Genomic DNA, 24,717 nt, shown 5'->3' on the forward strand with positions numbered 1-24,717 from the left:
CTCTCTCCTCTGCACCCCCTCCTGTTGTCCATCACCCCAGCTGCCTGTCCTCTCACTGAGAGTCCCTCTAAACCTTGTATCTCTGCTCTGCCAAGTAGGGCCTGTCTCTCTGACACTCAGAACCTTAGGAAGGTTGAAGGAGTCTAGCAAGGGTCCTCAGAGGAAGCCCCTAGGATAAAATTCAAACCATGACATGCATACCAGCCTTGTGTGACTGGTTTCTGATCTCCACCTGCCTCTACATTCCCTCTCTCCCCCTTGGCCCACCTGCTGGCTTGTCTTTCTTTTCTTTTTTTCCATCACAGTAAGCTTGATTTCATCTCTGGCCCTTTGCACATACGGTTCCATCTGCCTGAAATTCTCTTTCCTGGATCTCATCTCTAGCATCAATCCCATTGTGTCTCAAATGCCAGGAGCTTAACACAAACTCACCCCTTCTGGGGAAACTAACAGGTGCCCAAAAGCAAACTTTTTTTTTTTTTTTTAAGATTTTATTGGGGAAGGGAAACAGGACTTTATTGGAGAACAGTGTGCACTTCCAGGACTTTCCAAGTCAAGTTGTCCTTTCAATCTTAGTTGGGAGGGGCGCAGCTCAGCTCCAGGTCCAGTTGCCATTGCTAGTTGCAGGGGGCACAGCCCACCATCCTTTGCCGGAGTCAAACGGGCAACCTTGTGGTTGAGAGGACGCGCTCCAACCAACTGAGCCATCTGGGAGGCAGCTCAGCTCAAGGTGTTGTGTTCAATCTTAGTTGCAAGGGGCACAGCCCACCATCCCTTGCAAGAGTCGAGGAATCGAACTGGCAACCTTGTGGTTGAGAGCCCACTGGCTCATGTGGAAACCGAACCAGCAGCCTTCAGAGTTAGGAGCACAGAGCTCTAACCGCCTGAGCCACCGGGGCCGGTCCCCAAAGCGAACTCTTTCTTTCTACTCAGTCCTCTTCTTCCCTCAGCATCCCTCATCTTGGCCAAAAGTCAAAACCATTCACACAATCCCTTAGGCTTAAACCTTGGGAATCCACCATCATTCCTCTTTCCCTCTCTCCCAATTCAGTTCTTTTTGCAGTTCTTCTGGAAACTACCTGCAAAATCTATTTAGACTCTGATCACTTCTCTCCAGGGTCTGTCCCCCATTACTGATCACATGGACCCGCATCTCCTGGTTGCCCTTGATACTCCTGGTTGCACCCCACAGTCTGTTCTCACCACGCAGTCACACTCTTTTTAAAACTTAAATTGGACCACATGTCCTCCCTGCTCCACTAAGATCTCATCACACTTAGATTAAATAGCAAACTGCCCCCTTCCCCTCATTTCCACCTCCCCACCCCCACCAAACCCTACCCTGTGCCCTGCAATGCTTTGTATAATGCATCTCCTGCTGACCTCCCTGCCCTCACCTCCTCCCTCTCCCCCTTGATCTCCCTGCTCCAGTGACATGGGCCTCCTTGCTATTCCTCCAACACACCAGGCACAGTTCAGCCTCAGGACCTTTTCACAGGCTGTTCCCTCTGCCTTCAATACTCTTCCTCCACATTTTCCTTACTTACCAGGACTGGCGACTTCTTACCGTTTAGAACCTTGCTCAACTGTCACCTCCCCTGAGAGGCCTTCCCTAACTACCCTCAATAAGTAGATTCTCTCTCACCTTCCTTATCCTCTATCACCACTCCCGGTTCCTTTCCTCGATCATGATTCTCATTTCATGACTTTCTGTGTCTCTCTTTGTCCCCGGACCATTAGCTCCATGAGGGCAGGGATGTTTGTCTGTCTCGGCCACCTCCGTGTCTCCAGAACAAGGTGTCCAGAACAAGGCACACACAAAGTGACATTTGTGTGGCTGAGAGCTGGACATATCATAAACTCCATCTTGAAATTTCGTAAGTGCCGAGTTATACTCATTTCACAGATGAGGCCACAGAGCCTCAGCAAGGAGAAGTGACCTTGTAAAAAAGCAAAGTTTTAACCTCTTGCTGCCTCACCCCCCGCAGGCTCACTCAAGGAGTAAGCCTCCCCGCCACCCACACACTCTGAGAAAGGATTCCCTCACCTCTTCTGCCTCTAGCCTGCAAAGAGCCACAGGCGTGAGAGTGCAGCAGGGGCCCACATTCAGTTGAGGCAGTTGAGGCAGGACAGCCAGGTGACCATTCTCATGGCTCTTCATAGCTACCCCCCCCACACACACACACACATTCTCCTGAATTCTAGCAGCATAGATCCATTTGGCCTGGTTTCCTATTTTATTTAAATGGAGTCATAGAGTATATTCTCTTTTGCATCTGACTTCCTTTGTTACATGCAAGGTCTGGAAGATTCATCCACGTAAGTGCATGTAACCGAGGTTTGTTCTCTTTCCTTGCTGTAGAATATTCCACCACGTCACTCCACTGCCCTTTATCATCCAATTTCCTATCGATGGGCATTTGGGCAGCTTCTGGTTTTTGGCTATTGTGAACAAGGCAGCAGGGAACAATCTAGAATGTGTCTTTTGGTTAACATGTACGCATTTCTGTTGTACCTAGGACAACTCTAGAATTTGAACCACAAAATAAAACGTTGTAGTTCTAGTATCCTAGGGCCATAACATTCTTGGCTCTTAGAACTATAGCATTTGTTCTCAAGGGGAATGTCATCTGAAGGAGGTAAAAACTGGTTATTGGGGAGCAAAGAAAATCTTACTCGTTCTATGTATAAAGCATATAGTATATAAACAGATTTACAGTATATCTGTGGTATTAAAATTTCATGGGGGAACAAATTAAGATTTGTAAAGTCTCCTAAAGGGGATGTCAATGAAAAAAGGTTGAGAAACCCTGAAATAAAGGAATGAACGATTCTAGAATCTTAGAACTGCAGTATCTTAAACACTTTAAATAGATAGACTCTTAGAATTTTGCAATCTCAGAGTAAGAGCAAAGAATTCTAAAATCCAGAATTAAAAGCCATTGACTCTCAAAGCTGGAAGGAACTTTCCAGGTAGCCGCACGGAGGGCAGATGGTTCCAAGCTAGCTGCCTCATTTTACAGAAGAGAAAACTGAGGCCTAGAGAGGGTCAACACATGACACACACAAGCCAGTGATACAGCAGGCTTTCCCCCACTCTGGATGACACCCCTTGTGGGGACAATCCCAGAGAGCAGTTTCCAGGCTCTTGACCTCATGTGGAAAGGTGCTGGCCCGGGTAGTAGGTGGCCATCAGCTGTGGCTAGTTGGCCATCAGCTGTAACCAGTGAGCCATTAGCTACTGATGTAAGTGCTGTGGCTACGTTGGTGGTTGGTTGGCAGAGAAGTAGATGGCAGGCTGCTGATTGCACATAGTGTGGCTCCTGCTTCTTGTGTCTCCAACCCAGCCGCCAGCAAGAATATAGCAGTATGCTGCCCCTATCTATGGCTCCGTTGGCGTTCTTTTTTGTCCTCACCATGTCCTGCGTTTTTGTGCGGGTAGCAGGACTAAAGGCCCTACATGACACCCCTGTATGGGCCAAAACTTGAATGGGGGCAGGAGACCCAAGCCGACCCAAGCAGGGCTGCTCTCTCAGTGGCTTGTGACTGCCAGCCCCTATCAGGCAGAATGGGTCACCACCCTGGCTTCCAGTCCCAAGACATGTCATTTGCTTTCCAGCTGGCAGGAACCGCCCACTGCCTGCCTCCAGGGAGGAGTGTTATGGCCCTCCTGCCGCTTCCCCACCCTTCCAGTGAAGAGGGGGCCAGATAGCAATTAGCAGAGGCACCAGGCGGTGAGTTGTTGGCAGCTGTTGGGGAGCAGGCAGCATGGGTCCAGCTCTGCACAGCTGGCTTTCCCACCCGGGAATAGCTGCTCCGTAGCCCTCCAGGGACCGCTGCCAGGGAACCTGCAGGATGAAGGAGTTGGGGGTGTTGGGCTTCAGCTTAGTCACAGCAGGAGCCTTTGCTAGGGTTCATGTCAATTGTGCAAACCTGGGAGCGCGTCCCCACTCTGCCACTCAAGTGACCTGGGCAAGTAATTTGACCCCTGGTGATCAAGGTGATGGAGGTCATGGTGAGGATGACGAAAAAACTCCAGTTGGCCGTTGTTCCACAATAACCCACCAAGACAGGAATGTTAGCCTCGTTTTTCTGAAGAGGAAGCAGGTTCAGAGCAAGCACCTGCCCTAATTCACCCAGCATGGCAGCGACAGAGACCTTGAGATTCCACACGGGGTGGGGGGCTCTGACCCTGAAGGGTACAGGAGGGTGGACTCAAAGGCGAGCACCTTTGAGATATAGGTTTCTTCTCTGCAGGGAGCCGGTACCGTCCCAGAACCCGCTCCCCAGTGCGCCCCGCCCTCATGCCCCTCCTCCGGCCCCGCCCCCGTCAGACTGCCCCTCCCCCTCCCCCGCCCGGGATTCCTCTTCGCGCTGCTGGGGGCCGGGGGCGTGGCCGTGGCCGCTTTCGCGCTGGGCGCCTGGCTCTGGGGCCGCCGCCTCCACGAGGACACGGCGCAGGTAGCAGCCCGGAGGGCAGACGGTTCCGGCGGCGCCGCCCTACGTTGGCGATCCCTCCCCCGCGTGGCGGAGGCGGGAACTGCAGCCGCTTGAGAAGGCTGTGCTGTGTCCCCATCTGCCCCTTCTGGAAGGAGGGAGGGGCTGGGGGTGGAAAGAAAGAAATAGACGGAGAAGATTGGCCCCTACAGGCATGCTTTTTAGAAGCAGTGACAAAGCCCCCAGAGGTGGGCTGGAAAGGGCCAGGTTCTCTTAAGTGACTATTCCTTCGTGGTCTGTGCCATCCCCCTCCCAACAGGTAACCCCTTCTACAGAAACGTCCTACCCCGGCCCAGGGAGGCCCCAAAGAAGACTGAGGCCTGGCCCGTGGAGAGAAAGGTGCTAGACATCCTCAGGGAGGACCAGAAGGATCAGAGCTTCTATTCGATATATTTTCCCCAGCCCCCGTCCCCCAGCAGCGTTTGGCTCCCAAACCTTGCCCCAGTCCGTCACCCCATCTCCACAGTCAGAATCTCTTCAGGCGCAGGCTCCTCTGGGCAGCCAAGACCAAGAGGGTTCCTTGAGGTGTGAAGAGGAGTCAGAACCGCAAAGACCCAGAGAGGCCCCCTGCCCCGTGTCTACGTAAAGATCTAACTGATTCCAGGGGTGTCAGGGAGTCCAGTCCATCCTGAAACCCCTGTCCCCATTTTCTACGATGGTGGACCTCTCCCTTTGCCCCCCAGAACACCCAATAAAGGCTCATGAAGAAAGCAAAGCCAGACTTTGTGGCATTTGGGGGTATTAGAGATTTGAGGGGTCATCTGGATGTCCCAGAGACCCCAGGGATGGCTGGAGAGGTGCACTATGGCCAGGTGACCCTGTGATGACTCTTCAGCTCCCCCTCTTATCCTTGGAGAGACATGTCCAATTGGCAAAGAAGAGATAGCCTCCAAACAGTGCCCTGAGCAGGAAGTCCCCCTTCCAGCTGGTATCTTCCCCGAGGCAGGCTCAGAGATTGGGGGCTAGGAGGGAGATTGGGGCTCCGTGGCATTTATCAGCCTCTTGGGTCTCCTGCTTGTCACCTTGAAGTGACACCAGCTGGGCCCGGCTCCCCTCCCCCACTTCTGTTGTTTCCATGGGGACAGATGTCCTTTCAGCAGAGGCATCAGGCGTCAGCTGCCCACCCCAATGGGGAGGAGGGGCCGGGTGGGAAGGGAGCTGGCCTGACAGCCTCACCCCTTGGTTTCTCCATCTTTATTATCTGCGGATCTCCACTGTCTCCACCCTTCTGAGTTTTGATCCCTCCCTGTGAGCAGTTCAGGGTTCAACCCCAGATCCATCCCCAAAAGGAGGAGCTGAGGACGACCTTCCCCCTCCAAGGGTCTGTCTTTCTCTTTCTTCCCAAGGGCAGGGATGTTGACCTCCCAGAAAGGACACTTGAGATACACAATAATTTATTTATTTTCCAGGCCAGAGGAGGGCTTCCACATACAATCCTGGATCCTAGAACCCAGAGGGGGGCCGAGAGGGCAGCCCTGATGAAGACCCAGGAATGGGAAGGCTAGGAAGTCCCTCCCTCTGGCCTCCTCCAGGACTGAAAAGACCTCCAGCATTTGCAGCCAGTGACTCTCAGCCCTCAGGGCCCCGGGCAGGGGGCGGAGGTTCCAGGGCAGGGACTCTGTGTGACCACTGGGTACAGCAGGGCCAGGTGCTCAGCGCCCTGCACGGGCAGTGGACGTGAGCTGTAATGGAGCACCAGCTCAGGCACGCTGGCGAAGGGGCCGCTGTGCTGACCCAGCACCAACTGGTTGTCTCGCATCCGTGTGAACTTCAGATGCAGGAAGCCCTGGCTGCTTCTGGGGATGGCGTCACAGGGGGCCGTGAGCACCCCAGACCCACATGCTCCCCAGCCCTGAAACCACCTCCTCACCCCTAGGAGCCAACGGCTGGCATCCCCAAATATTTCTGGCAAATAGCCATTTGGTACCAAGGTGTTGGCTTGTTCCACACTGGCTGGAATGCCTTCCGTATTTGTCCCCTATCAAGGCAGGGTGGAGGTCCTGCCCGGTGACAATCCCTCCCCTGGAGCATGGACTGCGCTTTCTCTCCAAACCCCCTGACCTCTGGTGCAGCCCCTCCTGGCTTCCCCATTAGTTAACCCGCAGTCTGTGGGCCCTTTCCTTTTTCTCCATCTCTAGTGGGTAGAATTAGAACCTGGGGATCATTTTATCAACATCATTGAGTCAGGCATTTCCTGTTTCTGAGGCACTATTCTCAACATTTTTTTCATGTATTTGTTTCCATTTAATCATCACAGTATTACCATTAAGTTGATGCCATTATTATCCTCCTTTTGCAAGTGAGGAAACCAAGGCCCAGGGAGGTTGAGTAATTTAGCTAAGGTCACACAGCTACAAAGTGGCAGAGGCAGGATTTGAACCTGCCTCCAAAGCCCTTATTTTGTCTTTTTAAGAATCTCATACTCAGATGCCTAGTAGAATCTTGACCCTTGTATAATCAGACACATTTAGAATCTTAGGCAAAGAAGCACGTAGAGTTGGAGTCTCAAACTCAAATGTCTACAGGGCCACTCAGATTCTGGCCCTGGACAGATATAAAAGCATATACTTTAACTTTTGGACTGGGGGAGTACAAGGAAACTCTGATAGCTGGTTCCCCATCTCTCCCAAATCCTAAATCTACTGTATGGCTTCCACTCCATCTTCTTGCATTCCTCCAGTGACAGGGAGTTCATTCTCAGTTGGAACCATGCCAGTGGTTTGCCTGGAAGTCCCACCCACTGACTGCTGGAGCCACACCTCTCAGCTCCCACCAAACTGACCCGGAAAAAAAGCATGAGGCATGCAGTCCTGTGACCCTCTGTCCCTCCAGGGGCCTAGGGTCTCACCTGAGGGACAAGGAGCAGTCTTGGGGGCTGGTCTCGCTGAGCCGCACGAGGTAGCTGCCTTCCTTGCAGAGTGAGAGTAGGTTCTCAGCATCCGCTCGGCTCAGGGGGCCATGAAACCACCTAGGGTGTGGGGCATATGTCTCAAGAAGGGTGACACCCCCTTCAAACACACCCTGGGGTCTGGTGCAGGCATAGCCGGCTCAAGGACTTTTGATGTCCAGACAAACAAGAGAGAAAAATTCCCTTGGGTTTCTCAAGAGGAGCCTGGGTTTCCTGGGGAGGCAGCTGAGCCCAGGTCAATGTGGAGCTGCTCTCTCCAATCCAACATGGTACATCTGACCTTGATCTTAATAGCTTCCCTGGGCTGGATCTCCAGGTGTCCCCAAGCCTCCTCTTTAATCCCCCAACTTAAATCACTTGCATGTCACTTTCATGAGATTTACCACTTCCTGTATCCCCGCCCACCTGTACCATTCTTTACTTAATATTTTTCTTTAATGCGCTCAAAGAGAGGTGGCAGTTGTAAGCAAGTGTCTGAGACACATGAGCATCATCTGTTGTTTGTACTGAAAGAAAATTGACAAGAGAATGAATGTCTCACCCTGTACTTCAGTGTTAATTAACCAGTTCTGTCTAGCCCACCTAAGAGGTTTGGGAATGATGTGATAAACACACCCACAGTGCTGGGCTCGGGAGATTCAGGGAGGACCTTGGGGAGCTCCTAGGCTGGAGGGACACAGAGAAGACCCAGACCCTCCCCGCTTGTGTGCCGCAAACCTAGCCCAAACGTGGGCCCCCCTCAAAATCCTGCTCTTCCCAGTCCCATCCCAAGATTTCCTGGAAGTGAGAATAATTCTGTCTCTTTGTTCTCAGGCTTACAAGCCCCATCCAAGTGAAGGGAGGAAATACCATTTTACTCTGAGTTAGGTACTATCTTGAGGGTTTTGAGCCTAAGGCTCAGAGCGGTTAAGTTACTTGCCCAAGGTCACACGCAACCAGGAGATACACAGCTGGGATTTGAACCCAGATTCTCATACCAGAAGGAATTGAGATTCCATCTGATTCTGCTTTGCACCTAGCTAGTTGTCTGGCACACAGCAGGCGCTGGCACTCAATGATTAGTTGAAGAAATGAAAGAAGTGAATGAATGGATCAAAGTTCCTCCAGCACCCCCTTGTCTGCGACTGTAGCTGGTATGGGGTGGGGAGTGATTCAACCTGGCTCTTCCATCCTCAGTCTCCCTACTCACGGCTGTTTCTCGAGGGGCAAGTCCGGATCCACACACTCTGCAGGTTGGGGGCTTCTGGGAGGGGGTTTTCGGAGCTCCTTGGCTGAGCCTGGGGTCCTTTCCCACTCAGGACTGTCAAACTGCACTGGAAGGACAGGGTTAGAGAAGAAAGGGTTAAATCCAACCTACCTGGGAGGGGAGCGGCGGGGGCAAACCAATGGAATCTCAGTAGGAAGGATGCTAATGGGGCAACATATCAGAATCCAGAAGAGGAGGGGCTGGGTTTAAGGCTGGGTTGGTACAGGAGCAACCAATTGGTCTTCAGAAGAAAGGGGTGTGGTCATTCATTAGTCTATTGTCATGAAAGGGCGGGGCCGCTCCTTGAGTGACAAATCAGAGAGCAGGGGGCGTGGCTAGAAGGGTGGGTTGGAAGTTCTGCCCCATTCTGGGCAACTCGTAGAACTAGAAAACCAACCCCACTATACAGACAAGTAGACTGAGGCACTGAGCCCAAATTCCCCTCCTAGTCATACAACTTATGGGGCAAAGTTAGGTTCGCACAACTCTTTGGTCCAAGTGATTTCTTAAAGCTGACCTTATTATTACCCTTTTTACAGAAGAGGAAACTGAGGTTCAGAAAGTTGTCCAAGCTTACCCAAGTCTATCTGATAATAGCTAAGAAATGCTACTCTCTCCCTCAACAACTCCTATGTAATTGAGCACTTTCTAGCACTCAACTTCCAAGCACCCTATTAGGTAGGTACTATAATGATTCCCATTTTACAGGAAAGGGAACTGAGGCTCAGGGAGATAAGTGATTTGCCCAAGTAAGTGACACAAACCCAGGTCTAATCTGACACCAAAGTCCTTCCCTGCACTTTACGGAGTAAAATGAGTAGGTTCCATTGCACTCTAAAAGATGCTTCACTTTCCAAGGAAAATACCGTTTCTTCTGGGAAGAGAAATTTATGGTTATCTATCAGTCACTCACACTTTAGTGAGAATTAACAAATTACCAAAGTGGCAGATGATTGGAGTCTACTTTGTATGTTGAAGCAAGGGATGTGATTAGAGCAGGAAATAGAGGGACTTGGACATTCAAATGTCAAGGACTGGGTCAGAAAGCACCTGCAAATGCCTTGGATATGTGATCTTTCTTCCACTCCCAGGGCTGGTCATACTCATCCGCTGGTCGTTCGTCCTCTTGGGGCAGCCGGCTCTGTCGAGGCCTCTGCCCTGAAAGAGGCCCATCTCCAGGCTCCCCGTCCTGTTCCTCATAGGGAGTGTCATACAGCTGCACTGCCCTGCATGGCAGTTCTGGGAAGCCGAACATACTGGTCAGCTCCCACTCCCACCTGGGACTCTCGCCCTCCCCCAAGCTCTGCTCACTCACCGCTCACAACCCGCTGGGCATCATAAGGCTCCATGTAGCCGTCCTCTGGGGGTGGCGAATGAGGCTGGGCATCAAAGGGGTCTGAGTACTCAGTGTCAACTTCTGACTAGGGAGAGAGGGAAAGTGGGAGGGGCACAGGCTCAGCGGGACCAGGCCTGGCTCTGGATACTCTCTGCTGGGCGATGGTATACCCTCTGCCTGCCCTCTCCGGCCATCGGACACATCCCCTCCAAGCAGTTCTTTTTTTGGCAGGGAGGTGGGGAGTCTCATCTACCACCCAGGAGTGTTTGCTGACAGACGCCAGCTTCCCCTGCTCCCTTCCTCTGTGCAGCTCTGACTCTTTTGATATAGACCCCCACCTCCCTCCTTCAATAATGTTCATGTTTACCAGCTGCCAGAGTTATTCTATGCTTTACCCATATTTACGTGTCATACCAAGTCCTCATACCCAGTTCTCTGTGACCTTCTCATACCAACACACAGTAAGCACATTATCCCCCTTTTACAGGTGAAGAAACCAAGGCACAGAGGGTAAGTCTCAAGGTCACAGAGCTTGTTAGTAAGAGGCAGGTTTTGAGCCCAGGTTGTCTTCTTCCTGAGTCCCGGCCTCCTCCTGCCTTTCTCTGTGCCATCAACCACTACCCAACACAGCCTCTCCTAACCCTCCCCAAACCTTCTCTGTCTCCATTGAGGGCTTGCAGTGACCCTCCATGAGAAATACTGCAAACAGCATGTGCATTAGAGACAAGTCTTGGAGCTAAGCCGTGTGACCTTGGACAAGTCACTTCTCTTCTGTGAGCCTGTTTCCAGTTCTGTAAAATGGGAAGAAATGACAGAGGAAGTGCAAAGAGTAGTGGTGAGGATGTATTGGTGTCCAGTAGGGAAGTGAATTGCTCAGATCTGTTTTAGGAAGATCCCTCCAGCTGCCAAGAGGAAGGAAAGCTGAGGGAAGGGGAGGTGGGGGTGCGGACACACCAGGGAGCAGGAGGACAAGGGGACAAAGCAGGGTGGTCAGAGAGCCCTGACCAGCACTGTGCGCTGAAAACGGAAAAACCGCAAGCTCCGCCCAGCAGGTGGAGGACGGAGGAGTGTCTAGCGGGCGCCCTGGTCTGCCCCTGGGGTCACACATGAAACGCTCCCCAAAGTCCAGCCTAGACCTCCCCACCCAGTCTCCTGGGGCCACCCAGTGGGACACTTAGCCACACACCTCTTCCCCAGCAGCGCCCAGCAAGACCTTGGCTTTGGCCATCTCGGCTGCCTCCACCTTGATGAGCCGGTGCTTGGGAGAGTCGTACTTCGAGTCGCCGGCGCCCGCGGGGTCTGGCTCCTGGCGGCTGTCTGAATCCTCATAGGGGTCCTCGAAGTCCAGATTCTTCTGTTCCCGGTAGGCCCGCAGGATGTCGCTTTCCGTGTAGTCGGGGGTGGGCGGCTGCGGAGGGGGCCTCCGACCGCCAAAGCTCAGGTAGTCCCGTAGCCACTTGGCCATTTGGGCAAGAGTCACCCCAAACCTGCGCACTGGCAGAGGGAGACCCACATGCCCCCTTCCGGGCTCCCTTCCTCCGCAGATGCCCCAGGGAGGAGGAGGAGGAGAAAGAGGAGAAAGATCTGGCGACCCCTCGGTTGGGCTCAGAAGAGGGTAAAAGGGGAGAAAAAAAAAAAAAAGGAGGAGACAGAGAAGGAAGGAGGAGGGGGAGGAGGTGCGAAAGCCCACCTTAGCCCGGCGCTGGAAAGACCCCGGGGGAAGAGGGCGCCCCGCAGGGCCCCGGAGGCCGAGAGCGGGGTCGTGCGGCCGGCGCGGGGGGCATCCGCGGAAGCGCGCGGAATTCCTGCGGGCAGCGCGGTCCCCGTCCGCCGCCGGGAAGCCCCGGGATCCCTTCCCGGGGTCCGCGAGGAGAGGAAAACGCCGCCTGCAGACGCCCCCAGCCCAGGCTCAGCCCGGACGCCTGGGTTCTCAGCGCAGCGGGAGGGCTCCCCCGGGCGCAGGCGCCGCGCTTAAAGTTGGGCCACGGGGACCGTGACCCCGACAAGAGGCATCCTTTGTGGCGCTCCCCTCGGCTCCGGGGGGAGCCCCAATCCCGCGGCCCCAGCCCCACCGCCTCAATCCAATCCCAGCCACCCGCACAAAGGGAAATAAAACCTCCTGCAATCCCCCTTCACGCTTTCGGAGAGACTTGACCCGCCGCCGCCGGCGCGCGGCAGATAGGTGGGACCTTGGGGAGGGGGCGCGAAGGCGGACGCCCCCGGCCCTACCAGCCCCCGGGCAGCGACGTCAAGGCCTCTCCGCCTCCCTCCCCCGCGGCTTCCCCCGCCCTCTCCCCTCCCCCCGCGCTCCCCTCGGAGGTGACTGAGACCTTCAGCTGTTCTGGGGAAGGAGGGGGGACCGCTGCCCACGGAGGGAGGGGGGATGCGGGACGGGAGTCGCGGGGGCCGAGGCCGCGCGCGGCTGCTGGACACTGACCCGGAGGCCTGAGGCCGGCAGGAGCGAGCGAGCGCGCGGGAGGTGGGAGCCGCCAGGGGCTGACCTTGCTCCGGAGAGCGAGAGGTGCCGAGGCGGGAGGGGGAGAGGGAGGGAGGTGGAAATTGGCCGGGAAATGGGGGTTGGACTTGACCGCGAGATGGGGCGAAATTGACCAGCAGAGGGGGTGAGAGTGACCACTATTGAGGATTGAAATTGAACCAGATTTGGTGGCAAAACTGACCAGGAGGTTGGGGGTGTGGAAACTGTTGCAGGGGTCATCGGCTCATACGATTACTGACGCAGCCGAAGACAAGTGGGAGGCAACGGAAGGGACGGGGGTCTGGCTTCTCCTCCCTCGAGAGGGCTCTGCTCTGTGTCCCCCCCTCCCCACGGGACTAATTGCAGCATGGGGGAAGGGGCTTGGGGCAGCTGGCCTGGGGAAGGGAGATGGTATCTGTGCCTGGCGCGTGTCCTCAGCATCTGTCCCTTTGTGGCTTCGGGGGTGGAGGCAGGGAGGGGGACAAAATGAGAGGGGTCTCGCCTGGCCTGGCTGCCTATTGGCAGCTGCAGCTGTCTGGGGGCAAGGACCAGTAAGAGGTTTGGGGGGGAGGGGGCGAGTGAAACAGGCAAAGGGAGCTGCTGGCCACTTCCAGAGCAAACACATTTTTTTCAAGCCCCATAAGGGGCTTGCTCAGTTCCCCTAATACTGAAGTAAGAGAGGAGCGGTCAGGAAGAATGGGACCTCAGATTCCCTTCTCGCACGCACACCCCCGGGGTGGGCGGGTGCCTGTGGCTTGGAGGGGGAGGCAGGACCATGCAGAAGTCGGAGCTGACAGTGCTGTGAACTGCCCCCGGGGAAGAGCAGTGGGGCATAGGCCATGTGTATGCCGACCGCACCTTGCTTTCCCGGCTAGGAAAATGGGTCTGCTAGTAGGAAACCCCCAAAGAGCTGGAGGAAGGATCGCCAGAGGGAGTGAGTTATTTTTTCCAATGGGGAAACTGAGGCATGGACAGGAGGAAGGACTTACTCAGAGCCACCCCGCAGCTCATTTCTGGACGCCATGACATGGGCTGGCTTGGGGTGGCATTTGAGACCTATCAGAGTCTTTTCATGGAATCAGTGATTCTCCGTCTCCCTCCACTGCTAGCCCCATTTTCCAGGTGGGAAAACTGAGGTCCAGAGCTGACAAGGCAAAGCCTCTAACCACAGCAGGGGCTTCCCTGTGTCCTCTTTACGGCTTTGGCTGTGTCGCCCAATGCAAACCTGTTGAACTCGGTCCTCCCTCCTGAAGCACAGTCACACAGCCCAGCCCCACCCCACCCCTGCCAGCTCTGATCATTGACAAGGCAGCGTCCCTGGGGAACGCCGGGGAGCACGGCGGGTAATTGTCCTGTTTTCTGTCAGCCGCAAGGCAATTCCAGGCTGGGCTCTGGGATGAGCTGTTGACAGATCTCATCAAATCCGAGTCCTCTCTCTGTCAGATAAATACCCGGCGTCTGAGGCATAAATATTTGAAAGGGGCCTTCTAATTACAGTGTGTGTCAGGAATAGCAATGAGACCCCGAGGTGGAATCAAACGGCGTTTGACTTTCCTGCGCTTTTGAGCTGGCTTCTCCTGGGGCTACCCCTCCACCCCGAGGAGGGGATAGGGAGAAGGTGCAGGGAAAGGGGGGAGGGGCGGGAGGATGCGGACTGGAGGAGAGCCAGGCTGGGGGGTCCTGTGACCTGGGGCGTGACCTTGAAGAGCCTCAACCTCTTGGGTTTTGGCTTTCTGCTCCGAGAGGAGGGAGCTAGGGAGAGATGCCAGGAGGGGGCACAGTGTGGACAAAGACGAAGAGGTGAGTGGTCTGTGGTCCTGGGCTGAGGGGACCTCCCCCCCAGCACTCATGGTCTGAGAGGCAGTTCAACGGGGGTGGGGGCTGGGGAGGGAATGACTGGAATCCCAGCTGCCTGACCTTGGGTAGTGTGACCCTGTTTTCCAATCTGTGAAACGGGAGAATTAACAGCTAATCTCTGTTGAGCATTTACTGGCTGGCAGTGTTTGGGGCATTTTTTTTTCTTTTAGGTATAATTCACATACCCCACAATTTACCCACTTAAAGCGTGCATTTCAGTGGATTTTAGTATGTTCACAAGCTTGTATAACCCTCACTACTATCTAATTTCAGAACATTTTCATCACCCTGAAAAGAGGCCCTGTATCCAATCAGCAGTCACTTTCCATTCTCTTGAATCTCCAGCCCCTGGAAGCCATTAACCCACGTCCTGTCTGTGGATGTTTCTGTTCTGGACATTCCACAGAAGTGGAACCACACACTGTGTGACCCTGTGTGTCTGGCTTCTCACTGAGGACCACGTGTTCAGGGTCCAGCCATGTTGCAGCGAGTGTCAGCGCCTCCCTCCTTTCCACGGCTGAGTAATCCAGGATGTGGGGCACAGTAAGTGCTCACGATATGCCTAGGGTTGATTGGACTCCAGGAAGGAGCCTGATGGGGACCCTAACTAGGGGCTGTGCTTGCCTCTCTGTCCGCTCACCCTTGTCTCATGGAGCAGCCTCCCTGCATCATCCAGTCTGGAGAGAAGATGGGATAGCACCAGGATAGAAGGGACCAGGTGGGAGTGGCTCATGGTGGGACCGAAAAATAGCTGATCTGCTGAAGGAGACGTGGCCCTGGCTGGAGCTCCTAGTCTGACAGGAGAGAGAATCTCTGCCCTCAGAAGCTCCTAGACAGAAGCTCCTAGACAGAAGCCCTCAGAAGCTCCTGGGCCTTTCTTAACTCACAGGCTGATGGGAGACGGGGTCTTCCCCTCAGAAGCGCCCAGTCTGATGGAGGAGCTACGCGCATGCCTTAGGAGGCTCCCAGTGTGATAGGGAACACATGATCCCCCCCTTGAAGCACCCACTGTGAGGGGAAGGCATGCTTCTGACTTGAGGGGCTTCTCATCTGATGGAAGAGACTGAAGCCCATCTTCAGGGACCCCAGTCTAATGGGGGAGGCATGATCCTGCCCTTTGCAGTACCCAGTCCGATGGAAGAAATATGTGCTTGCTTTCAGGGGTTGCCAGTCTAATGGGGGAGCCATGGCCCTGACTTCCAGGGTTCCAATCTGATGAAGGAGGCATGAATCTGACTTCACAGGTCCCATTCTGATGGGGGAGGCATATCCCAGCCTTCACAGGTCCCTGGTCTCATGGAGGAAGCATAGCCCTGTCATCATGAGTCCCAGCCTGATGGGGGAGCCACAGCCCAGCCTGAGGCTCCCGCTCTCCCGGGCAGTGATCAAAGGAGTGGCTGGCCTTGGAGCCTTGCATATTCAAACCCACGTTCTCCAGCCCTTAGCCAAAGAGCCTTCCCTCTTCTGTAAAATGGAGCGTGTGCCTGAGGGAGTGGGCAGTGAGCTCTGGTGTGGAGGAAGTCTGGTGCAGTGCCAGGCCCCTCATCTTCTTTGTGAAGCCCAGGCTCGGGCAACAGTGTGCTCCAGCAGGAGGGGAGGCCGCCCCCAATCCCAGTCCCTCTGATGTGCTCCAGCAGCCAGGCAGTCGCCAGGGGAGCTGATGGAGGAGATACTGGATGAGGCCTGACAGTTCCCAAGGACCAGATGACAGACGTGAAGCTCAAGGGGAAAGGGGACTGTCAGCCGTGATGGGGGAAAGGCAGGCTCCAGAGAGCGGGTGGGGTAGGGGTGGGGTTCAGGGGAGGAGATGGAAGGGTGGGGGTGTGGGAACAGGCAGAGGCTCTGGAGGGTCTGCACATATGAGACCTAAAATGCGTTGTCTCTCTGCTCGCTCAGCCCTGGAATTGGGGGCCAAGAGCAAAACTGCTCCCAGATCACAGGGTGGGAGAACACAGCATAAAAGCCTGCAGGGAAAATGGGAATTAAAGAAACACTTCCAGTGGTGGGTGGAGAATTAGGGAGGTGTGGCAAAGGTGGGTTTCCCGGGTCAGAGGGTGAATGGGGAGACATCCACTCAGTCAGAGTACAAGCATTTAATGAACATCTACTAAGTGCCTGGACGGCCTTAGGGGCTAGGGACACACTCATCAATATAATACCAATCCTTGCAAAGCTCACTTGCTGGGGGATCTGGCAGGATACCTTAATTGCAGCTGTGAAAGACCCTGAAGCACAGAACCCAGTGAAATCAGGTCAGATTCCTGTTGCTGTAAGCTGCTAATTTTGGGGGTAATCTGTTTCGCAGCTCTAGATAATTCACAGGGAGAAACGGGCAATAAACACACCTCCTAAAGGCACCCCCTCAAAGCTTCTTACCTTGCTTTATTTTCATCATCGTTATCATCACCTCCAGCATACACTTATTTTGTTTATATTTCATTATTATATTTAGGTATGTTTACTCTCTTATCCCCCATCTTCTAATAAGAATGTCACCTTTATGAGTGGCAACCATCTGTTTTTCTTCACTGCTATAGCCCCAGTACCTAAAACAGAGCCAGGCACACAGTAGGTGCTCAATAAATGTTTTTTCGAATGAGCAAATGGATTAATCCACTTGCATTGGGAAACTTAAATGAGTAAGTTTGCATAAAGATCTCAGCACAAGGTTTGGCAAATGGTCAAGTGCTGCACAAAAGTTAATAGTTATTATTACTTGTTAAATGGACCCTGTGTACTCCATCCACTGTGTCACACTGAGGAGAGGGAAGCTGGCCCTGGTCCTCAGGGTGACCACAGCCAGCAGAGCTGGAGAGACAATGTGAGCCTAGAAATTGGGAAAGGGGGTGTCTTGGCCACCTTCCCCTGTAGGTTGTGGGAGCAGAGCTGGAACTGCAGAGCTGGGTGACCCACATAGGGGCCGGCAAACTTCCTCTATAAACATGTTGGATTCGCAGGCCATGGAGTCTCTGTCATAACTACTCAACTCTGCCACTGTACAGCAGAAACATACATGATATGCATGCAAATGGGTGAGCTGGTGTGCCAATAAAACTTTATTTACAAAAACAGGCCAGGGGTCAGGTTCGGCCATGGACTGTAGTTTACTAACTCATGTTTTAGAATGGAGTTAGGATAACACTTAATGCTATTAAGTAATAGTAACCCATAGTGCATGCACTCGGCAAGAATCGTGGCAGGTCAAGAATGACAGAAGTTCAGGAAACAGTCTGAAGAATGACTCAAAATGCACCAGCGAGTGGGGAAGGGGGTGGTAGAAGAGGATAAAGGGGGTCAAATATATGGTGATGGAAGGGGAACTAACTTTGGAGGGTGAACACACAATGTGATATATAGATGATTATTACAGCATTATACACTTGAAACCTATGTAATTTTACTAACCATTGTCACCCCAATAAATTTAATTTAAAAAAATGACCAGTGAGGCCTCAACCGCCCCAGTCACTTTTCACAACTCATTAAGCTGAACGATTTGTTTTCACCGAGAGTCTCTGCCTGGACCGCAGCCGGGCCTTGATGCCTGATCCTGGGAGAAGACAAGCCCGGTGTGCTGGGGACTGTGTCACGATGGCTCTCTGGCCTGGGGGGCTGCCTGGTAGCGTTTGCTGACCCCCTGCTGTAACGACTCCTGCTGTGGCCCCTCTGAAGCCACAAATAGGACGTCGCTGCCTGCAGGCCTGATGCCACGTGTTGTTCTCACCAGCTGCCCTTGCGAGCTGCCTGCAGCCCACCCCTATCATGGCTTCAAAACCAGGACCCCAGGTCCTGTCTTCGCAGCCGTGGAGCAATGATGGGAGCCCCCCCCCCCAAGTCCTCAGCAGAAGCCCTGGCGGATCCCAGGTCGCCTGAATCTGTTGTATCTCAGCAGGTAGGAAAGTGGATCCCAGAAGTCGGGGCTTTTCATTCCCCAAACTCTGACAGTGAAAAACACAAAACCTCATTATCAAATGTCAAATGAAAGTCTGTATGAATGAGAGAGAAAAAGAAAGAGAGGGAGAAAGAGAGAGCGAGAGAGAGAGAGCGCCAATGTCAGACATCATGAGAGGAGGAGAGGAGAGAAGGGTGGGTCAGGCTGTGAAGGAGTCTGGCCGTGGCACAGGACCTACATCTAGAAAGTAGTGGAATGGGAGAGGATTACACCAGAGTTGAAATCTGGCAACCCTGAAAGAATATGAGCTTGGGAACCAGACTTACTGGTCATGTGACCATATTAGCTATCAATTGCTGTATAAGAAATATCCCCAAAGTTCACATGCTAAACACACATATGTCATCTCATGGTTTCTGAGGCAGGAATCTAGGACTGGTTGAGTCGCATGGTTCTACCGCCCCCTCCTCAGATGCTGGCAGAGAGCAGGCGCCCAGGCCAGATGGTCAGGTTCCTTTTACTGGTCCCAGATGGTTTTGTAACAGGAAGAGAGGGAGCCACTCTGGGATGGGTAGGCTCACGCATGTGCCCCAAATATGGCTAATGTCTCAAGGACTCTTCAATAGAAGACTGTAAAGGCTGGCCAGAAGCTGCTTCAGGGATGTCACAGCCCTGAACTTAGCGCCACGAATGTGGCAGTGTGAGCTGGGGACCCGGAGGTCTGGCGGGATGGTGAGAACAGGAGAGAAACCTAGTCCCTTGGCTTAATCCCTCGCTGTACCTGCCGGCTTTGAACGACATTCACGATTGTCTGGTTGTGACACTGGTTGGTGCCAAGGCCTCCTGCCCGGACCACCGGCTAGAGCTACATGTGATACCTTTGACCTTTGTGCCACTCAGTTGCTGTCCTTGATTTTGGAATACACACCTAGCTGGCCCAACGGTGCACGGTCAACTAGCTGCCTGTTCTTTAAGGTGCCAGAGGGGAGGGGAGAGCTAGCCCACCATACCTAGTCCCTGCAATTGGTTCGAGACCCCCACAGGGGGCGGGGCTTAGTAGAGCTGAAGGTGTACAGCAGAAATACCAATATTTTAAAAGAAGCCCCACCCCCAAGGTAAGTGATTGGACAATTCCCATCGGAAAACCCAACCAGGGAAAGTGATTGGGTAAATATATCTCAAGCTGCACCCCCACAAACCCCTGGGGGAGGTTTCGTAAAGGCACACCTCCCACGGAAGGGGATTGGGCTTAAAATGCCCCCTCGCAGAAGGCCAGTTAGGAGTGAAGAAAACAGTTCCAATAGGAGGGCATAGGAAGCCCACCCGGGACAGTTCCGGAAGTGCTGAGCCTGGGATGAGGCCAGGAGACGGGGTCGGATGACACAGAAATAGCCCGGCCTTTCTGGAAAGCTCCTGGCAGGACCCATTACAGTTTAAACCCACATGCTCCTTGACTCAGCAACTCCACTTCTGAAAAATGACCGATAGAAATCCCCGCCCAGTCAGGCGGGGACACCTGTGCCAGGCTCCAATTTCAAACTCACAGCTACAGATCACTGTGATTAAGAGGGGCTGGCCCTGGCTCCATCACCTACCCAAGGCTGTGTGGCTTTGGGCAAGTGGCTTTACCTCTCTGGGCCTCCATCCCCTTGTCTGATAAACGGGGTGATAACCGTACTAATGCCAGTGGCTCACTATACAGGCTTGCTGTGTGCCCGGATTTCCTGCAGGCGCCTGACATGGAGCAACTCAAAGAATCAACACAAAAACCCTCCGAGGTGGTCCTGCTGTTACCTGCATCAACCAGGACAGGAAACTGAGGCCTGGGGCGAGGGGAGGCAGGGGGGCGGTGAAGCCCCTCAACCAAGGCCACAGAGCAAGCACGTGGAGGCTGAGACCCACACCCAGACTGCTTGCCCCAGAATCCTGCTCTTAACCCCCTCACCAGGCCGACCCCACCCTCATGCTCCATTTTCCAAGGGTGGCGTGGGGAGGAGAGGGTGTCACACACACAGAGCATCAGCTACACAACAACGGAGACTACGACGTCCGGAAACCATTCTGGAAGGTTGCAGCAGGGTGTCCACCGACAACGGAAGAATGGGCGGGCCGGGGTGGTGCCAGGGGAGCTGACATTTTATTTTATACACTGCTATCTGACTTGGATTTTAAAAGCAAGCACTTGCTCCTTTTGAAATTAAAAGAAAAAAGGGACCTTCCATCCCTTTCCTCCTTATCCTACTGTGGCTGGCCCTGGTCGCCTGCACCTCACACCCCACAAGCAACCCACGGAGGCTGCGCAACACCACTGGGGCGCTGCTGCCACCTGGTGGCCGCCCGAGGCGCTGCGCTCACCCCCCGGGACCCCGAGGGAGGCGGGTGCCCCAGGCTCCTCCTGCCTGGAGGAGCTGCGAGCCAGGTCTGTTATCTTCACCTCATGTTGAAGGGTCCGTCAAAGGCACCATGTACTGCCGGTGTTTGGGGACCTTAGCTTGGGATCTTTGACAGGTCAAGGTCGGGCAGGTAGTGTTTCTGTGGAGAGGAAGGAAATGTCAAGGGATGCTTTCCGAAGCAAGGGCAGACTAGGGACGGAGGGAAGGGCCTCTGGGAGCTGTGTCCGGGTCTCCAAGACCGCCCCCGGGTTCAATGACTTGGTGGGAGGACTCCTGGGCTCAGCATACAGTCTTAGAGAAAAAGCAGCAAAGGGAAAAGGCATGTGGGGCGGGTCCAGGGAGACCAGGCCCAGGCTTCCCAATGAAGTCTTTTCCCAATGAAGTCACACGGACGTGCTAAATGCCACCATTAATGAGTTGTGACAATGCATGTGAAATATTGTCTCAGGGAAGCTCATGGAGACCTAGTGGCTGGGGTTATCACTGGGGGCTGGTCATGTAGGCACCTCTGTCCAGCACAGACCAAAATTCCAGACTCCAGGAGAGCAGGTGCTCAGCATAAACCACACAGTACAAACAGTTTAAGCCCAGGGAGCCATTCTCATCAGGGAACAGTGGGAACCATCCTGAAATTCACGTTCCCAGATGCCAGCCAAGGTCCAACCTTGCAAGCCAGACTTTCTAGGTCAGCAGCCTCAGACCTGCTGTATTAAAACTTTCTGCACAGGATCCTGAAATGGGAGACATGGGGAAGGTGAGCTTGGATTATGAAAAATAACTATCAGATAATCAAAAAATGAAGCACTTTATGTTTTGAGCACCCACTGAGCATCAGGTACCACATGGAGCACTTTCTACCCCTTTCAAAGTCTCTACGAGACAGAGTGATGGACCCATTACACAGAGGAGGAAACTGAGTCCTGGCAGTTTCAGCTACTCGGAGTCACACATTGTGAAGAGCAGAGGCCGGATTCAGACCCAGGGATACAACTCTCGGGGAACAGTGTAATACAGTGACTAGGAGAATGGGTTACGAAGCCAGGAGCCTGGGCACGATTCTTCCACTCCCTGGCTATTGCATATCCTCTCTGGGCCTCAGTTTCCTCCTCTGAATGGCTATTACCTGTCCACTTGCAAGGATTTGATGAGCATGGCACTTAGTGCAGTGCCTGGCACACAGAGATATCTACCAGGAAATTATGGAAATAGATGGCTCCCAGTTGGATGCTCAGGATGGAAGGACCTTCACCAACCTTCAAGGACCTTCAAGGACCTTCACAAAGCCCTGCACACTGCACTGGAAGGTAAGCAGCTGGGGCTGGATTCCTAACACAGGTATTTAAAAGATGAGGGCCCTGAGCTACAGAAAGGGACGTCAACACGACCTCAGAACCCTGGGCTCCTGCCTGTCAGTCCTGACATCCTAAACTTACACACTCCCAGGCTGGAGCTCACTCCCTTCCTGGAAGCACACACCACCCTGGGCGGTGAGGACAGGCACCTTGAATTCCGGAACTCTCGTCTCCAAAAGCCGAATATTGCCTCCCAAGACCCCCTCCCTCTCTCAAGAGTCCTGATTTTGCTGAGTTGGGAGAAGAAGTTGAGGCAACTGAAAGCGTTCCCTGCCTACAGAGTAGAAGAGCTGATTTAGCAAAACCTAAACCCTCCAAGGAACGCAATTGGCTAGAGACCCCAAGAGGGTGGAGCTTAGTAGAGGCGAAGGTGTACAGTGGGAATACCAATACTGTACTAATATTTTTATTAGCTTCAGGTGTACGAAGCAACGTACTAGACATTTAAACCCCTTATAGTGATAACCTACGCCCCAAGCTACGCCTCTGACAAATAGCTGTTACAATACCATTCACTATCTTCTCTATGTTGTGCTCCACGTCCCGTGACTATACTGTGTTTCCCCGAAAATAAGACCTACCCTGAAAATATTCCGTTAAGGTCGTCAGCCAGATGGACGCATGTAGTACGTTAGGACCATGTTCCAGAAGAAGATGACATGACTATATTTGAATAAATGTAGATTGTTGTGCATGAAAACATAAGGCATCCTCTGAACACAAGCCCTACTGGAGCAAAAATTAATATAAGACCCGGTCTTATTTTCAGGGAAACACAGTACATACCTATATATTTAATTATAGTGACACTCAGTTATTATGCTACTTCAGCTTCAGGTGTCTAGCGCATTGGATACGGTCTGTGAAGTGATGCCCCTGATAAGTCCAGTGCCCATCTGGCACCTTACCTGATCTTTACGAGGTGGATGATTACAGGCAATACCAGTATTTTAAGGGAAGCCCGGAAAACCCAATCAGGGGAAGTGATTGGGTAACTAGCTCAAGCTCCGCCCCCGCAGGTGGTTGGGTACATCCCAGCACCGAGGGGAAGGTTTAGTGAAGGCACACCTCCTGCGGAAGGTGACTGAGAGAGAAGTCCCGCCTCGCGGAAGGCCGTTAGGCGAGAGGATTCCAGGAGGAGGGCATAGGAAGCCCACTTCGGGCAGAGCTCCGACATATCCCGCCCTGGGGAGAATGCCCTAGACGCCCAGCACTTACATTTAAAACTTTTCGTTCCCACATCTTTGCTTCCTACTCTTCTCACAAGCACAGGAAAATTGGTTAGAGTGATGTTTACCGAACTTCCCCGGCTGTCTCTTGTACTTCCTGCTGCCCCTCGTACGTGTTATGTTACGCCCTCCATTATTGGCTGCAGCATACACAACTTGCCTTTCTCATTGGATCGGACGCATGCTTGTCAAATTCCCAATCCTGACGTCTTCCCTCCCGTGTTGCAACTTTGGTGGCGCGCAACAAAGGTTCCGGGAACGGGGCTGCATTTGGAGAAGCTCCGGGAAGGCGCTGTGGCCTTTAGAGGTCGGCAGAGGCTTGTTAAAATTTCATCATGACACCACGTGGCTGCTGGTCATGACACTTTTTTTTTTTAAAGGTTTATAGGAAGTGATTTTTGGTCATGACACTGTTGTACATTCTTTTGTTCAGCAAACAAAACGCTCAGTGTCGAGTGCTTACCCCGTGTTCTGGCCCCTGGGAACCCACACATTGTTCCTGTGTCTGTGGCGCCCACGTGGGGACTGGCCAGTTCCCATGGGCTACACAGGTCATGACCAAGAAGCATCCTGGGCGGCCCAACCCAAGTTTGAGTCACAGGCTCAGAGACCAGGCTGCAAACGCACCTCCCCCTACACACCCCCTCGCTTCCAATGTCCCCCCACGGCCCGCCTGCATTGTCCCTTGAAAGAGCACGTCCCACCCCATTCCTTCCCGAGTCTCCTCCCTTCCTTTTCTAAACGTTCTGGGTCAGATACGTGCTTAGTCATTGGGGACACGTCAGGGAACAAGACATAAGATTCCTGCCACCGCAGCGATCACTGTCTTGTGGGACAGACGGACAATAAACACACAGAAAGGACCCGTTCTGTCTGGGTAAATGATCTGAAGACGAAACAGGGCAACACGTGGACCGCGATGAGAAAGGGTCCTGGAGGTGGTGTACGAGGTAACGACGGCTGCTGTAACAAATGCCCACCAACTCGATGTTTTAACAGACACCTATTATCTTAGGGCTCGGGAGGTTGGAAGCCTAATGTGGGTGCCAGGGCTGGTTCCTCCTGAGGCTCCAAGGGAGACTCCATTTCCTTGACTTTTCCAGTTTCTAGAGGGGCCTGCAATGCTTGGCTCGCGGCCCTGCGTCACTCTGACCTCTGCTTCAGCCGTCACAGCACCTGCTATCTCTCCCTAACACTCCTGCCTCCCTCTTAGAAGGATCCTTGTGATTTCCTTGGAGCCATCTGGATATTGCAGGATGGCCTTTCTTGATAATCATTAATAAAGGAAAGATCATGACATTTTAAATTAAGAAGCCTCACAATTCTTAATTAAATCACAGCTGCAAAGTCTCTTTTTTATGTAAAGTGCCAGATTCACAGGTTCTGGGGGTTAGGGCGTGGATATCTTTGGGGGGCCATTGTTCTGCCTGCCACAGATGAGGTGGTCAGAGCAGGCTTTTCAGAGGACGTGACCTTTGAGATGAGGCCTAAGTGAAATCCACGGACAAGCCCGTGGATTGAGAAAATCCTT

General features: G+C 53.3%; 1 protein-coding gene across 4 annotated transcripts; it reads right to left on the bottom strand.

The window, feature by feature from the left end:
* Nucleotides 1-5,874: 5,874 nt before the first annotated feature.
* SHD (Src homology 2 domain containing transforming protein D) lies at nucleotides 5,875-12,567 on the bottom strand. 4 transcript variants are annotated; one of them, XM_081077488.1, is made up of 7 exons: nucleotides 12,425-12,567; nucleotides 11,174-11,873; nucleotides 9,967-10,072; nucleotides 9,702-9,890; nucleotides 8,595-8,718; nucleotides 7,346-7,465; nucleotides 5,875-6,293 (listed from the first exon to the last, which is right to left on the bottom strand). In XM_081077488.1, exons 2-7 carry the CDS (start codon nucleotides 11,450-11,452, stop codon nucleotides 6,074-6,076), a joined length of 1,038 nt encoding a protein of 345 aa, XP_080933614.1. In that variant the 5' UTR covers nucleotides 11,453-11,873; nucleotides 12,425-12,567; the 3' UTR covers nucleotides 5,875-6,073. The 4 variants fall into 4 exon arrangements, with proteins under 4 accessions (XP_080933614.1, XP_080933613.1, XP_080933612.1 ...); XM_081077487.1 differs by having other exon boundaries at nucleotides 12,318-12,518; XM_081077486.1 differs by lacking the exon at nucleotides 12,425-12,567 and having other exon boundaries at nucleotides 11,174-12,287.
* Nucleotides 12,568-24,717: the final 12,150 nt, after the last annotated feature.

This window comes from Rhinolophus hipposideros (assembly GCF_964194185.1).
Source record: "Rhinolophus hipposideros genome assembly, chromosome: 16".
In the NCBI taxonomy this organism is placed as follows: Eukaryota; Metazoa; Chordata; class Mammalia; order Chiroptera; family Rhinolophidae; genus Rhinolophus; species Rhinolophus hipposideros.